The 17,185-nt window shown below is 43.0% G+C and overlaps 1 protein-coding gene across 2 annotated transcripts; it reads right to left on the reverse strand.

The window, feature by feature from the left end:
• Positions 1-74: 74 nt before the first annotated feature.
• Positions 75-13,559, reverse strand: klhdc10 (kelch domain containing 10). Of its 2 annotated transcripts, none has more exons than XM_071332125.1 (9): positions 13,322-13,559; positions 8,209-8,430; positions 6,642-6,796; positions 4,296-4,444; positions 4,021-4,105; positions 3,568-3,634; positions 3,424-3,471; positions 2,799-2,938; positions 75-2,271 (listed from the first exon to the last, which is right to left on the reverse strand). In XM_071332125.1, the coding sequence occupies exons 1-9, from the start codon at positions 13,404-13,406 to the stop codon at positions 2,062-2,064; spliced, it is 1,161 nt and encodes a 386-aa protein (XP_071188226.1). In that variant the 5' UTR covers positions 13,407-13,559; the 3' UTR covers positions 75-2,061. The 2 variants fall into 2 exon arrangements, with proteins under 2 accessions (XP_071188226.1, XP_071188227.1); XM_071332126.1 differs by lacking the exon at positions 13,322-13,559 and adding an exon at positions 12,675-12,781.
• Between the last annotated feature and the right edge of the window lie 3,626 nt (positions 13,560-17,185).

Raw genomic sequence — 17,185 nt, forward strand, 5'->3', positions numbered from 1 at the left:
TGCTTCAACGACCATCGGCAAGACCGCACAAACAGATCTGTGACCAGGCTAAGCAAACGAAGGTGATACCAAACTATTTACAGTACATGTTTATTGACTCGTCAACAATCGAAACAAAACATTCACAAATACAATTATCAATTCAGCGATCGCCTAAAAACCATTTGCTGCACAGCAAGGATTCAAGTCCAAGGGAGATGACTTTTCCAACTTAAGGTGACTAATGACATCATGCGGAGAAGAGGTGTAATAAAATTAGGACAGGCACAGATTTAGGCATTTCCTTGATGGGGAGTACGGAATCATGAGTTTTCATTAACATTTTAAACTACCCCCTTGGCAACGATCAATAAATACAATTTTGTTCCACAAGGCAGATTTTAATGGCATTGAATTCAAGGTGCCATAATATTTGGCGTTAAACCACGTCCCCAGCTCAGCATATAATCTGAACTGTGTTGATTATCTGACCCTGGCACTCTGTCTGCATACATTGAGCCTTAACAGCAGAATACTGTTCAGATTCAGCCCCCAAGTACAACATACATGAACTCTAAGTCATCCATAAATACAGCAGCATAAATACATATTCCCACATTATTGCTGCTTTAACTATTTGTCCAATGATTGCTTGACAATGGAGCAGTTCAATGTGTTTGGAAAGGGCACAGAATGAAAAGATTCAGCAATGCATTGTTGACTGATCTGACAAGTGATGCATATGTTATCTTTAATGTGAGGGGAAATTATAGAGAAGGAGAAATGATCCCAAATGGGAGTCATTTTTAGATGGTCAGTATGTTTGGATCAAGCTAAACCATTACTCATGTTTCCTTCTCCTTTCTAGGTTGTGGTACTTCAATATCATTGAAACTTTGGGAAAGGCACTGAATCAGATCAATGTTAGTATTCTACTTAAAACAGATCCCCCAAAATCTGTTTATATTTATGTTCTACTAGCAAAGATGGAGTAAAAGTTGGAACAGAAATTGAAAATTTTATTTAAATAAAAACATTTTAAAGTCATTTAAGGAGCACCATATTCACAGTGATGGGATGATTTAGTTTACAAATGGACTTACCACAAGCATACTAAAGTGACTGATACAGTTCAGAATGAATGGAGACCAGGTGTTTTGACTCTTACCCATCTTCCATTGATATTATGTTTCTACTATGGTGGATATAAGTCCCTTGGTCAAAAATAGTGCACTACAGAGAGAATAGGGTGCAATTTGGGACACTGATACAGATAACTATCACAGAGAACTATATCAGAGATAATTGTTCCAAATACCTGTATGTATATCCGAGATACCTGAATGCATATCAGATAAGTGTTAAATGGGTATTAGGTGAAAGGGAATGGGTCTATTAGAGACCCAACTACAGTAGCATCAGTCTGTTCTTCACACATAAACTATTAAAATCAGACACTATCTGTTAATAATAAGCCTTGAATAGGGAAAAGTGCTGACGACAACCTCCGTCGAAGTCTGGCATGAGGGTGGTACCAATATTACCTTCCCCTTGTCACACAAAAACATGCCAACTGGTGTAACTTTCCTAATTGTATGTAGAGAGAAAATAAATGTGAGAGAAATGCCAAACAGGATGTCTCGTGAAAATACATACAAATAAACGTCCTTCAAATAAATAATCATTCCTCTGAAATGTCTTTCTTATTAAAGTCATGAAGGCCAATATAAAATGAGGAAGTAGTGAGGGTCGTCGTGAATCTGAAAGCCGTGGAGCAAATGATTTCTGGGTCTGCAATGGGTCTGTAGGCAGGCGGATTGAGAGGCTAGAGGCGTGTGTGTGTGAGACGGGGGAGAGACGTAGACGGGGGAATGGGGCGGGGTCAAGAAACATTCCACTTGGATTCCCTTTAAAATCATCAGACGTCCAAACACAAAAAGAAAAAAGGCATCCCATTGTTTTTGGTTTTAAGGCGGGGCTACGTAGGCAGAGGGACCATCAACTCCTTCAAGGCGACCCCCTTAAAAATAAATCCTGTGTTCTCCGTCCGACATCTCCTCCCGTCCATCCATCCTCCCACCTTTATTTCAAGCGCTCGATGAGTTCCTGTGTGAGGCCCAGGTGGAGGAGCTGCATGGTGGGCAACTGAGCCAGCTGGGGGTGGGCCTTGAGCAGACGCTCCCAGCACAGCTCCAGCAGGCTGGGCACCACCAGCCAGATCTTAAACAGGGAGCCAGTCCGCTTGTTCTCGTGGATGTTCACCACACCACCGTGGATGTACATGCAGCCAGCCTGACCGGAGAGAAGATCACAATCAGAAACCTTTATCGCCATGCAAGTCAGTCGCACAGAGAGAGTGAGTGAAATATGAGCGGGATATTGAATTGTGGTTATTGATTTAGGATGATCCTGTGTTTTTGTTTTGGCAGTGTAAGAATATACTGACTAATCGTGCCAATAAAGCTAGTTGGATTGGAAACAAATGGGCTTAGGCCAGAAAGATGAAGGGACTTACAAATGAGTTCTGAAATGAGGTAGAGAGGGGGAAGGAGACATAGCACCTTATTAAAGGAACATCATCAAGTGACACTTTGCTTCTTGAAAGTCCAATATCTTTGAAGTTTGACTGCTGACATGCAAAACATTTTGGGACTGTATCAACATTGGTAGTTTTTGAGTGGCGTTTCCTTTTAAGTCTACTATGCTAGATCTTGAAACCAGCTAAATGCATATAAACTGAATGGGACACTATAACAGTTCTACATCAACTACTACATAATAAACAGCTGAGGTTTCCTCTGGTGTAGTGCCCTACTGACCGGGGTCACAGCAGCACAGTGGAAATAGGCTGGCTCAGGCATCACTGCTGGGAGCTTGGTCCACTGGAACGTCTGCAGGTTGATCTTCCACAGATCAGCCACTATGACTTCACCGTTGTAACCTCCGCATAGAAACACATCTGAGAAACACAACATCATGGGTTAGACTGAGACCAGTTAGAATATATTGATGGGATGACGAAAATGACCTCTTTTTTTTTCAAACCCTATTTGAGACTTCATTGAATGGAACTGTTGAATGAGATGCGGAGGCAGACAGAAGCAGACTAATGAAGACTTCTGAAAGTGGCTCTGATAAAACCACCACCGTTAAAACAACCACCAACTCTCAAATGATTGGCATCTTACCATTCAAACAATGAATCCTGATCTAGGATTTCTTTTTAAACATTTTTTCTCAAATGTAAAATCTTTAGCCGAAAGTGTAAATGCATGTGGTTGTTGGAAAAATACCAGTATCGGTTTGATGGGCACCGATGAAAGTACACTTTCTAAATGACTGTCCTTTTAGGTTAAGTGGTCCGGAGTGGGCAACGATACCACTACACCTCCTGTACAAACATTGTAATACTACTGCTATGGAATAAAATGAGAAGAATCTCACCGTTCCGTATCTGCACACAGCTGTGACATCTCCTGGGAGCAGGGTACCCTGTCAAAACCCAAAGCAATTGGATGAGTAGTGATATGTGAAGAAAAATACCCATAGACAGCACATTCGTTTTCTATTAAAACATCAAACACAAACCTATTTTATCATGAGGCTTGGTTGAGATCTCCTCCCAGGAGTTTGTCTCCAGGTTGTATGCATGTATCTGGTACAAAAAAAATAGGAAATGAGTTCACCTCCAACACACACAAACATAACCCGGCCACATAACCCAGCCTCATAACCCAGCCTCATAACCCAGCCTCATAACCCAGCCTCATAACCCAGCCTCACTCAGTGACAGAAGTCGCTGCTTCCTCGATCTTTATGGCTTTACAGCACTAAAAATAGCCTGAAAACCACCAAGTGACCAAATGACCCAGATTAGCTGTCTGTTTGCCTAGTCAGACTCACTACCATCACAGGTTTACGATCATTCTTCTGACCTTCCTTGAAGTTATCACAGATCTGAATTGGATGGATAGGTGAAAGTGATTGGAACAGGGCCACAAACTACCACAGGTTTATGTTGATGACAGATTGGTGTACTACCTTGTCCAGAGGATAGGAGGTCCAGGAGGTCCCTCCTCCCAGGATGTATATCCTCTGACGGTCGTGTGCTATTTCATGTCTGTACCTGTGACACAAACAGACGTGACTCATTACTTATGAGGCCCTCTGCTCCTCTAGGAGCTGAAAAGAATAAGTCAGGTCATGCTACCCAGTGACTGGGGTGTATTCACTAGACACCAAACAGAAGGAATTGGACTGAAACAGGGAGGGACAATGACATGATCCGGTGGGACCGATTAAGGCGTGATGCTCACCGTTCCTCAGGCAGGTCGTCTGGTGGGTTGTTGGGTTTGAGGTGGATCCACTCTCTGGTGTTCAGGTCCAGTCTGTGCAGGTCTGTGCTGTAGATGTAGCCCGTCGTTCCCCCAAACACATACAGGAAGCTGTTAATGATGGCCATCGCCTTGGGGAGAGAGAAACAAAATGGCTACCAAATCAAACTTCAATGGAAATCAACAACAATAAATATTTTTATTTGCAAGGATTGCCTATATCTACTTTTGCTATATAATATGCTCCCCTGGGATTCTTTAATGCCTCTACCTATCCCTGTGGACATTTGTCTACCATGAATTCTAGTTAAGTCAATCAGATTTTATTCAAATTTTACAAATGCATGTCAAAGCGCATAAGAGCTTTCTAATCTAATGTTCATTACCTCCAACTCAATACCAGTGTCTACAAGTGAAAACAGTGCATTTCTACATTTTGTAGAACTAAATATGACGTTAAAAAGTTCTATCCAATGACATCATCAAAAGTTAAAACATTTTGAAAAACTGTGATTTTCAAACACTATGAGATTCACGGCGACGTGGGCAGCAAGAAAAAAACCTCCCTCTGGCTAGAAACGCGTTGCAGGCTTTGAAAATCCCTTGTTTCACTTTTAATCCTACCCTGTGATGTCACAGAGAAGCAGTTTTTTCAGGACCCTTCTTGTGTTTTTAACTACAGATCACAGAAAGGTGCTGTTTTCACATACAGTGACTTGAACTTTACACATTTTGTTATGTTACAGCCTTATTATAAAATGTATTAAGTATTCAGACCCTTTGCTATGAGACTCCAAATTGAGCTCAGGTGCATCCTGTTTCCATTGATCATCCTTGAGAAGTTTCTACAACTTGATTGGAGTCCACCTGGGGCCAATTCAATTGATTGGACATGATTTAGAAAGGCACACGCCTGTCTATATAAGGCCCCACAGTTGACAGTGCATGTCAGAGCAAATACCAAGCCATGAGGTCGAAGGAATTGTCCGTAGAGCTCCGAAACAGGATTGTGTTAAGGCACAGATCTGGGAAAGGGTACCAAAACATTTCTCCAGCATTCAAGGTCCCCAAGAAAACAGTGGCCTCCATCATTCTTAAATGGAAGAAGTTTGGAACCACCAAGACTCTTCCTAGAGCTGGCTGCCCAGCCAAACTGAGCAATTGGGGGAGAAGGGTCTTGGTCAGGGAGGTGGCCAAGAACCAGATGGTCACTCTGACAGAGCTCCAGATTTCCTCTGTGGAGATGGGAGAAACTTCCAGAAGGACAACCATCTCTGCAGCACTCCACCAATTAGGCCTTTATGGTAGAGTGGCCAGACGGAAGCCACTCCTCAGTAAAAAGGCACATGACAGCCACTTGGAGTTTGCCAAAAGGCACCCAAAGACTCTCAGACCATGAGAAACAAGATTCTCTGGTCTGATGAAACCAAGATTGAACTGTTTGGCCTGAATGTCAAGCGCCACGTCTAGAGGAAACCTGGCACCATCCTTACGGTGAAGCATGGTGGTGGCAGAATCATGCTGTGAAGATGTTTTTCAGCGGCAGGGACTGGGAGACTAGTCAGGATGGAGGCAAAGATGAACGGAGAAAAGTAGAGAGATCCTTGATGAAAACCTGCTCCAGAGTGCTCAGGACCTCAGACTGGGGCGAAGGTTCACCTTCTAACAGGACAACAACCCTAAGCACACAGCCAACACAATGCAGGAGTGGCTTCAGGACAAGTCTCTGAATGTCCTTGAGTGGCCCAGCCAGAGCTCTGACTTGTACCCGATCGATCATCTCTGGAGACCTGAAAATAGCTGTGCAGCGACACTCCCCATCTAACCTGACCGAGTTTGAGAGGATCTACAGAGAATGGGAGAAACTCCCCAAATACAGGTTTGCCAAGCTTGCAGCGTCATACCCAAGAAGACTCGAGGCTATAATCGCTACCAAAGGTGCTTCAACAAAGTACTGAGTAAAGGGTCTGAATACTTACGTAAATGTGATATCATTTTTTTTAAGCAAACTTTTTTTTTTAAGTTTCTGCTTTGTCGTTATGGGGTATTGTGTGTAGATTGATGAGAGTAAAATATTTTTTAAATCCATTTTAGAATAAGGCTGTAACCTAACAAAATGTGGAAAAAGTCAAGGTGTCTGAATACACTGATATGGTACTGGAGATAATGAATGAGGTTGAAAAGTGGCGGAAGTGCCCTTTAACAGGAAACGGAGTGTAGGCCTAAACCTCAGAAGAGTCCAGAGCAAGCCAAGGAGGCAGTGGCAGACAGAACCAGTAGAGAAGATAATCAGAGGTGAGCCAGTAATGCCAGATTTGATTGGCCTACCTGTCCGTAGATTCGGTTGGGCTTCTTCCCTCGGCAGTTGAGCAGCGACCACCGCTTGTACTTGACGTTGCAGACGTGGACGTCATTCCCGTTGTTTTCCCCAAAGGGAATCCCAGTGCCACCAAACACCAGCAGATTGTTTCCATGTAAAACAGCTGAGGGACACAATACTGAGGGTTTAAGCTGGGTCGTGTTCATTAGGGCACACAGTAGCAAAACCTTAAGACATTTTGCAACAGAAAACAAAGTGTTTCTTACTGGACTTATTTTACAAGCATTTCGCTACACCCAAAATAACATTAGCTAAATATGTTTTCAACCAATAAAATTAGATTTGAAGTCCCTCCCATTGTCATGGCTACTGGACACATACCCAGCGGTCTGACAGCAGGTGGGATTGTCCATCTGGAGGCTTTTCACCAAATCACTAAACTTGATAATCCATTGTCTTCTGAGGTCATAATATCATGGGATGACGAGGTAAAACCGAAAAATCATCCACAGACCAATTATTTATCAAACAGTCCATTTGATGTTAATGAGGTGTAGAAATGCTCTTTCGTGATTTAATACATCAATGAGTTAGCTAAATCATATTTTACTAACCAAAACTCGTCACAAGTGACTGGGTTCTAAATCAGTTTAACCCCCACCAGCATCTCATTGGCAGTGCTTGTTCATTCAAGCATTCTTTCATACAATCACAACTGGTTTGATTTAATTAAACATTTTAGATGTGGAGAATTCTAGGATATTTAATTTTACCCTCTTGATAAGAAGTGACCATACTGTATTAAGTTGTTATTGATGGATTACATGCATTGGAAATGAAAAAGTAAATACTGCAACCTGAGTTTTCCATTCATAAATGTCCAGGGTAAATTACTACAGTAGATGGGCCCTGGTATTTCATTTGTACTGAATGACTGTCAAATCTGTGCTAAGTCTGCTCAATGAGCTACATTTATACTCCAGATCAGTGGCGATTTTAGCATGTAAATCTTGGTGGGGCAAATTAAAACAAAACAAGTTTTTATATGCATGCCAGCAAAGCCACTACACAACACCAACTGAGCCACACGGGACTCCTGAACATAATACCCTTCAGTACCCCTGAACATAATACCCTTCAGTACCCCTGAACATAATACCCTTCAGTACCCCTGAACATAATACCCTTCAGTACCCCTGAACATAATACCCTTCAGTACCCCTGAACATAATACCCTTCAGTACCCCTGAACATAATACCCTTCAGTACCCCTGAACATAATACCCTTCAGTACCCCTGAACATAATACCCTTCAGTACCCCTGAACATAATACCCTTCAGTACCCCTGAACATAATACCCTTCAGTACCACTGAACATAATACCCTTCAGTACCCCTGAACAATAATACCCTTCGGTACCCCTGAACATAATACCCTTCAGTACCCCTGAACATAATACCCTTCGGTACCTGAAGATACTACATCAAGGGACACCGTAGGCTAAAAGATCATTTTCACTGTAGTGTCCCTTTAAATTCCATACCTGAAAAAAACAATCCTACTGGTTCCCTTACCTGACATGGAGGCCAGCTCGGTGGGCATGTAGCCCTCTGTACGGATCTGCTGCCAGGTGCCCGTGGCAAAGTGGTACCTCCACAGCTCCCTGAACAGCGGGTAGTCCTCGTTCTCCTGGCCGCCCGACTCATCATAGTCCGGATTGTACCCCCCGAACACGTACAGGTTGGTGTTGTCTGCCACGCAGCGATGCCCGCTCCGAGCTGGGGGCATATGGAGACCTGTGGGGTGGTACAGAGTGGTAGAGGTATTAGGAGGAGGATGACAGTAAGGGACAAGGTGGAGAGAGATGTTAAGCTACAGCGGGCTACAACTACAGGAATCACACATAGCCTAGTTGGCCATCCTTCATCAGTCCTGTGTTAATCTTCATGGGTTCACATCATGCTGCCATGATAATAAAAGTTGATCAAAAAATATAAACTGTTCTAACTAGAAGATGTAAACAGGACAGCTTGACTAGTTGATAGAGCTGCAAGATTCTGGTAAACTTACCAAAAAATAGAAAAACAAGGAAAATGTTCCCTTGTGGGGACATTTCCCAGATCCCCAAAAAGGCAAAGGATATTTTAGGCTTAGCTTAAGGGTTATAATCAGGGTTAGGAAAATAGTATTTTTGATGGGAATAAATGTTTGGTCCCCACAGGGATAGAAAAACAAAGTGTGTGTGTGGATTCACTGAAAACAAAACGGCTCAGACTTAGGAACACAACATTCAAAAGGTCCCACCGATGGGGCGCTCTTTTCCACAGTGACTGTCCACCAAGAGAGATCACAAGAGCCCTGCCACCTTCACCTTTCAGCTGCATGACTTTCCTCTCTGCAGTAAAAACACAGAGCTCACCACAAATAGCCTAATTCCTAGGCTGGGCATTTGGTCCATAACCTGCAACACTGCAGCTGATACCAGTGTTCCCAGCCAACATAATGAAAAAAGTTCAATTCTCATTTGGATGCATCAATTAAGTAGCCAGCCACATAAGGATTAGGGCGAGTAGTCAGCTATTAGACTGGCAGCTGGCACGTAGAGAACACGCCGATTCTTACATTCTAATCATTTACCAGACGCTCTTATCCAGAGACATTTACAGTAGTGAGTGGATACATTTTCGTATATTTGTAAGTACTGATCCCCCATGGGAATCGAACCCACAACCCTGGCGTTGCAAGCGCCATGCTCTACTGACTGAGCTGATAGTCAGAGAGAATCAACAAAATGGGTGGGTGCTGGAAGGTGACAAAAAGACACTAACATAAGGCGAATGTGATTTTCATGGCCCGGTGACCCGGGTGGGTGGAGAGTTCACTTAATGATCAATGAAATGGTCTAAAATGGAAGGGTCTGCCCATCCGGGGCACCGGGCCATGCAAAACGAACTCGCCCAGACACACTCACACCCAACCTAGAGGCCATACTAATTTTCTTAGGGCCCGTCACCACAATCAGAGTCGGCAGTCGGTCAGTAACACACACATCAACCACTTGTTTCTTAAACATCAGCAGCAGAGCAAGGGGTCCCTAATGACTCAAGGGGGTCAAAATGGCCTCTTCTAACATAGCACCATGATGATGCTGTGATGAGATGCAGATCCTGGGTTAGGCTAACAGAACCCAGGACATTGTTTACAGGGTAGACATTTTTCAGAGACCGTGGGTTGCAGTGTGAACTACAGAGGGCAAGCTATCCAAAACATGTTTACCATGTCCAACAGCATAGCGAGAGTCCGTGCTAAACAGAATAACCCGTTTCTGCAGCAAACTGTGTACAAGAGAAAGAAACACTCATTCCAGAGACCTAGAATGTTACTGGTTTGTTTATAACAGGGTGTTGGGCCACCACAACAGCTTCAATGCGCTTTAGCATAGATCCTACAAGTGTCTGGAACTCTATTGGAGGGATGCGACACCATTCTTCCACAAGAAATTCCCTAATTTTGTGTTTTGTTGATGGTGGTGGAAAATACCATCTTAAGCACCGCTCCAGAATCTCCCATAAGTGTTCAATTAGGTTGAGATCTGACAGACACACACACCACCCTTTAAACCCCCTATGCTCCTTTGAGACCCCTCTTTCTCTTCTTCTAGCCATGCATGGTAGTCAAAATAATTGGAATTTCTATACATGACCCTATGCATGATGGGATGTTAATTCCTTAATTAACTCTGCAACTCCACCTGTGTGGAATCACCTGCTTTCAATATACTTTATATCCCTCATTGACTCAAGTGTTTGGTTTATTCTGTCAGGTACTTGTCCATTCACACCATATGTGAAACACTGATACTCTCAGCGCCAGGCTTGAGACCGAGATAAAGCTTTACCACGCCAAAACGACACTCAACTAACAAGCTAAAAGACGAGATAAGAAATGGGTTGAGCACAGGTCATTCTTCATCTTCAGTCTCAATGTAGGGCAGGCATAATCAAATCCACTCTACTAGAATCCAAAAATGCTATACTTTAATGAAGTACAGGACCTAGGCTACCTTAGGTCAAGGGAAAGGGAAAACCTAGTCAGTTGCACAACTGAATGCATTCAACCGAAATGTGTCTTCTGCATTTAAACCAACACATCTATTCTAGGTTTGAGAACATTCCACCATTCAATGCCACTTTCACATAGCACGAACCGAGTGGGGATGGTGATGCAGTTGTATAATGCAGTATAATGGACCAGGCATGTGTTTTGTCCATCAGCAGACAGACAGTGCCAAGCTCAAGAGGCTGGCTCGCACCCAAGCTCTGCTACCAAATCCCACTGTCACTGTCCATTGGCCCAGTTCCTGTCACACTGTTGTTATCCCAGGCCCTAAACATCCCAATGCTTTCTGTTCTCCCAGGCCCTAAACATCCCCATGCATTCTGTTCTCCCAGGCCCTAAACATCCCCATGCATTCTGGCACTCATGTCCTCTCTATGTTGCTAGGTGGCTTTTTTCAATGTCACTCAATGTCCACATATTGAAAGAAACATACATAAGCTTATCTGGACATACGATCTATAAGTGTTTCTGTGTCTGTACAGTAGCACATTTCACCAGCCGCTGAAAACCAGCCTAGGATTACATCTGCTCAGTGATCATGAGTTACAGAGAAGAGTGCATGTACATTGGCATGCATGTAGCCTAGCCTCTTTCCACAGCATGTGGCCTATCCTCTTTCTACTGCATGTAGCCTAGCCTCGTTCTACAGCATGTAGCCTAGCCTCGTTCTACAGCATGTAGCCTAGCCTCTTTCTACAGCATGTAGCCTAGCCTCGTTCTACAGCATGTAGCCTAGCCTCGTTCTACAGCATGTAGCCTAGCCTCTTTCTACAGCATGTAGCCTATCCTCTTTCTACAGCATGCAGCCTATCCTCTTTCTACAGCATGCAGCCTATCCTCTTTCTACAGCATGCAGCCTATCCTCTTTCTACAGCATGCAGCCTATCCTCTTTCTACAGCATGCAGCCTATCCTCTTTCTACAGCATGCAGCCTATCCTCTTTCTACAACATGCAGCCTATCCTCTTTCTACAGCATGCAGCCTATCCTCTTTCTACAGCATGCAGCCTATCCTCTTTCTACAGCATGCAGCCTATCCTCTTTCTACAGCATGTATTCTCATTAGCACATGTCCTTCGTGCACACACTCAACATAATTTTAGAAGAAGGAAGGCATTGCCTAGATATTGCACAACAGCTAAATAGTAGGCCACACACAACTATACCTACAGAGAGCAATAGTAATGGCGTCTTTTTGTAGGCACTAACTCCGCCATGGCTCATTAGCCAAAGCCTATGGGGAATTTATATTGATAAACAGAGAAAATAAGGTCTGTGGTAAACACAGGCTTAGGAGATCTTATACGTTTTGTGATAATCTTCATTAGCTAATGTCACTTTAAGCATTTATTTAATCAAAACAAGCACATAGTCTTCATAATTCATAAAAGTCCTGTTAATTGACTGATATTATCTCATAGGGGGGAAAAAAACATAAGATCTCCTAAGCCTGTGTTAACCTCAGACCTTATTTTCAGTGTTTATTCCAAAACCCCATTCTTTCCCACCATAGGAATTGCTGAACGAACCAGATGTAACTGATTTCCTGTATTTAGGACTACAAGCTGGCGAGCTCTATGTTACTATGAACAAGGGTTGCCGCCAGCTGGCTAACAACTGTTGGACTATGGACCACAGTACCTGGGGCTCCGGATGCAGTCCTTGATGTAACAAACACAAATCCATCCGGCATCACTATATATGTGATTATTAAACAGCATTCGATTATATTCCTGTGTATTGCCAACAATAGAAGGCATAATGCCTGAGGACCAAAATCAATTTCTCATCTTGGTGGTTTGGAGTCAGTGTCGAGGTCATTCGCATACTGTAAATCAATCAATACCGTGGTCAATAGCTTCAGTTAAATGTATGAATCACGTTCTACTAAACAGATTTTTTTTGCAAGGATGGAGGATCACCTGGAGTTGAGCATTTCTGCAGCTGAGTCGACCACCAACCATCTTTCCATAATCATAATGATGTCAGTCTAGCGAACGTTATGCATCAAGCATTTGTATAGCCAACAGCTGACCCAGAATCTGGCCTTATTAATGAACGTCTCCTGTAAAGACAGATTCTGGTTCAGCCAACAACATGAAGCGCAAAAAACTGACATATGTGAAATAACGTTAGCTAGAATTAACGTTAGTCAGCTAAAACATTTGCAATCCAGCTAATAACGTTAGTAGATTAGGCTAATATGAGATTGTTTACGTTCATATTTTATTCTTAAACGGTGTTTCCATGGTTTATTGCTCTCTGACCAAACCAAAATAAACATAGATAGCTAATTACCTACCTAGGTAACGTTAGCTAGTTAGTGGTTCAGACAGAGGCTAACTAGTTAGCTACCTAGGTCGCCGCTATTGTTACATTTGGTTAAACATCTTGCCTTTCAATGTCAATAGCACAAAAACCCAGTTATCCTCTGCAATCAAGATTAGCGGACTTTGTCAAAGATATTCATTGAATTGGTTTCATAACAGTAACGTTACCAGCGGACAGGTCTCTAGTAATATGGCTAACGTTAGCTAGCTGGATATGCTACATGTTGTTTTTGACTGACCTGCTACTCTGACTGGAGGCCTCACTGTCAGTTTCTCGAATTTATTCAGTTGTTCCGAACTGCGATCGCCTTCTGCGGCCGACATCGTTTTCCAGATCCAAGACGATCAACAAAATGTTACTCAAAATTGCGACAAAATGCTTTAAGGTGCTGATAATACATTACAACAAATAAAACATTACATTATTCCCAAGGAAAGCCATTTACAAATGCACCGTTCATGTGTCCCTGACCAATCAGAGAGCCTGTTATTGATGTGCATCGCGTAGGAAAGTTATTGGGTTTCCACTAGTTACCACAGCCATCGTAAATATTCATGAAAACAAACGTTTTATTTTTGGTCTTAATGTAAGGATAAGGTTAGACATAAGGTTGGCAGTGTGGATAAGGTTAGAGTTAGGTTTAAAATCATATTTTGAGAAGATACATTTAAGTAATGGGCGGGGTTTACTACTTTGTGGCTGTGATAACTAGTGACGACCAAATTATGGGCGGGGCGAGGTACATACTATGTTGGAAATAATTTATTTTCAAGCCAGGGTGCATAATTGAGCGCTTTGCATAGTTCATAGAACGTCCTATTTTTCTAATTGTCCATAAATTACTTGGATTTAATGCAAAAAGTTTGGCATATGTTTCCTAATGATGGATTAATCATGAATTACCAATTAATAATACTGTGTCACTGTGACTTGGTTAATAGAAAAAGGCTTAAAGTCAAATGAAAATGCATTTATTCATACCTAGGCCACATGAAATTGTTGAGGAGGAAAATATTCATCAGGGACGAAAACACTTTATTGACACCATCAATTCATGAAGCAAAAGCACATCACTGACAATAGTCATAAAACCCTAGAAGAAGTGTTGGATATTCCCTCTTGGATTTCTGGACAACATCGAGCTGAAAATAAACAAGAGGGAAATACATTTTATTTATTGAAAGAAGCATTTACGTTTTAAACAGTGGCCTGTTGATCATTTAAATTCCACAATATGAAATTATATGAAGACAAAATGCCTCTATCTGTAGGTTCACTTTCTCAGGGTAACTGAACTGATTGGATGGCAATGACTTCCTTACCCTCCCTGTCCTGGATGGCTGTGCTTATTGCCAGAGTTACAGCCACAACCAGTTGTGGTTCTAGCTTATATGGCTCCCTGAGGGGAACCACCCCTTCACCAATATGTCTGTGAAACTATATATTCACAGTATTATGAATGAATTGTGTTTTATTTGGTAACATTTTGTAGTGTGACTGAATTTACTAATTTAATTAGTACTGTACAAAGTTAGAGGTGCACTATTTGATAGATTCCCCCGCTCCCCCTACCTTGGGCTTCCAGTGGGGAGACCTGAGGTCAACCTACCCCCGCCCCCTCCCCATCTCGTACTTCTGAGTGGAAGACCTTCCCAGGCAATAGCCTGCCTAGCTCACAAACTTGAATCAGGGCACCCACTCCGACAAGGTTAATTGACCCACAGTCCCACACGGTGACATGATATCATTGACGTGACTTGAAAATGAGCGATAGAAAACCGATCGCGTAAATGTCACCAATCCAATTTTTTGCGGCTGCCCATGTCGCCTATACCTAAATCCGCCAATTGCCACAACAGACTGCAAACAGAGAAGACAATACTCACATTGTACATATAACTCGCCAGCCAGCATTCTACAACATACCCCAATGGTCCTTGGGGCTGGTGTTATGTCTTATTTTCTCTGTCTCCTTTCTCTCTGTCATGATGTCAGCTGAAAGTGTGTGTCTTTGGACAGTGAGGTGGAAGATGGACCCTGATGAGGCCACTGTTGTAGATAACCTGCTTATGGCCATCAGATGGTACCAGACAAACTTTGAATTGAACTCCAGCTCTTGCCAAAATAGTTTGTTTTGCTTTACACAACTGAACTGCTTCCAATTGGCTCATTCGTCCCCCTTCCTCTCCCCTGTAACTATTCCCCAGGTTGTTGCTGTAGATGAGAATGTGTTTTCAGTCAGCTTAACTGGTAAAATAAGGGTTTAAAAAACTGTGATCTCAAATTCTTTAGTGCAAGGGAAATTGATGGGTTCATTCTCTGCTAAAGCTTCTCCACAAATCTATGGATGGATGATGCCAGAGATATCCCTGGTCACAATTTTGGTCCTGGCAGACATAGAAGGGAAGAGTTCACTATGGAACCATTGCTCTCATCCAGGCTGTTGATGGTCACTGTGTAAGTGACCTTGACTTCAAGAAAGAGCTGGAGTTCAATTCAAAGGGTATGTAACAATACATCTGCCACGCTGATCCTCAACACGGGGCCCCTCAGGGGTGCATGCTCAGCCCCCTCCTGTACTCCCTGTTCACCCATGACTGCGTGGCCAGGCACGACTCCAACACCATCATTAAGTTTGCAGACGACACAACAGTGGTAGGACTGATCACTGACAACGATGAGACAGTCTATAGGGAGGAGGTCAGAGACCTGGCCGAATGGTTCCAGGATAACAACCTCTCCCTCAACATGATCAAGACAAAGGAGAGGACCGAGCACGCCCCCATTCCCATCGACGGGGCTGTAGTGGAGCAGGCTGAGAGCTTCAAGTTCCTTGGTGTCGACATCACCAACAAACTATCATGGTCCAAGCACACCAAGACAGTCGTGAAGCGGGCACGACAAAGCCCACTCCCCCTCAGGAGAATGAAAAGATTTGTCATAGGTCCTCAGATCCTCAAAAAGTTCTACAGCTGTACCATCGAGAGCATCCTGACTGGTTGCATCACTGCCTGGTGTGGCAACTGCTCAGCCTCCGACCGCAAAGCACTACAGAGGGTAGTGCGTACGGCCCAGTACATCACTGAGCCTAAGCTTCCTGCCATCCACGACCTCTGTACCAGGCGGTGTCAGAGGATGGCCCTAAAAATTGTCAAAGACTCCAGCCACCCTAGTCATAGATTGGTCTCTCTGCTACTGCACGGCAAGCGGTAGCAGAGTGTACCTAAGTCTAGGTACCTAAGTCTAGGTACAAAAGGCTTCATAACAGCTTCTACCCCCAAACCATAAGACTCCTGAATAGCTAATCAAATGGCTACCCGGACTATTTGCATTTAACATATCTGTTTTTTCCTGACACTTATTTTTCTTAAAACTGCATTGTTGTTTAAGGGCTAGTGAGTAAGCATTTCACTGTAAGGTCTACGCCTGTTGTATTCGGCTCGTGACAAATTAAAATGGATTTGATTTGGTCTTTCTTTACTTCTAATTGGTATATTTCACCCCTGCTGCAGTGCAAAGAGCCTGGTTGATCATGTCAACCACTGGCCTCTGGTACCCATGTGTGGGTAAGAATCCCGGCACCTACTGGCCCGTACTTTGATCTCCTTTCTCTCTGTGTCCACTTCATTTCACACTGTTTCTGTCAATAAACAATCAAATCTGTAAGGAGAATGGCCAGTTGTGCAGCCTTGTCACAGGTTGTAACATCTGATGTGTGGTGATGATGCCAAAACCCTGTGTGCTGTGCACAACCAGTTGATTCCACTAGCCTTGATTTGGCTTGCTGACCCTGAAACAAGCTTTATTAAATATACCACGGCTTTGGGCTGTATCCAGGCACTCCGCGTTGCGTCGTGCTTTAGAACATACCTTAACCGTCGTATATTGGCCATATACCACACCCCCCCGTGCATTATTGCTTAAATATGTAACCTGACAAAATTCACATATAAATATTAGTTATAGATCTATCATTCTACTTGAAAGCAAGTATAAGAAGCTGTAGATCTGTTCAATGTGCGCTTTTTATATACTTCCCGTTTTTAAGTTTTGTTTTTGCATAATTTTACTTTTGGTTTTGTACACCAGCTTCAAACAGCTG

The sequence above is a fragment of the Salvelinus alpinus genome, chromosome 11 (assembly GCF_045679555.1).
Source record: "Salvelinus alpinus chromosome 11, SLU_Salpinus.1, whole genome shotgun sequence".
Classification (NCBI taxonomy): Eukaryota; Metazoa; Chordata; class Actinopteri; order Salmoniformes; family Salmonidae; genus Salvelinus; species Salvelinus alpinus.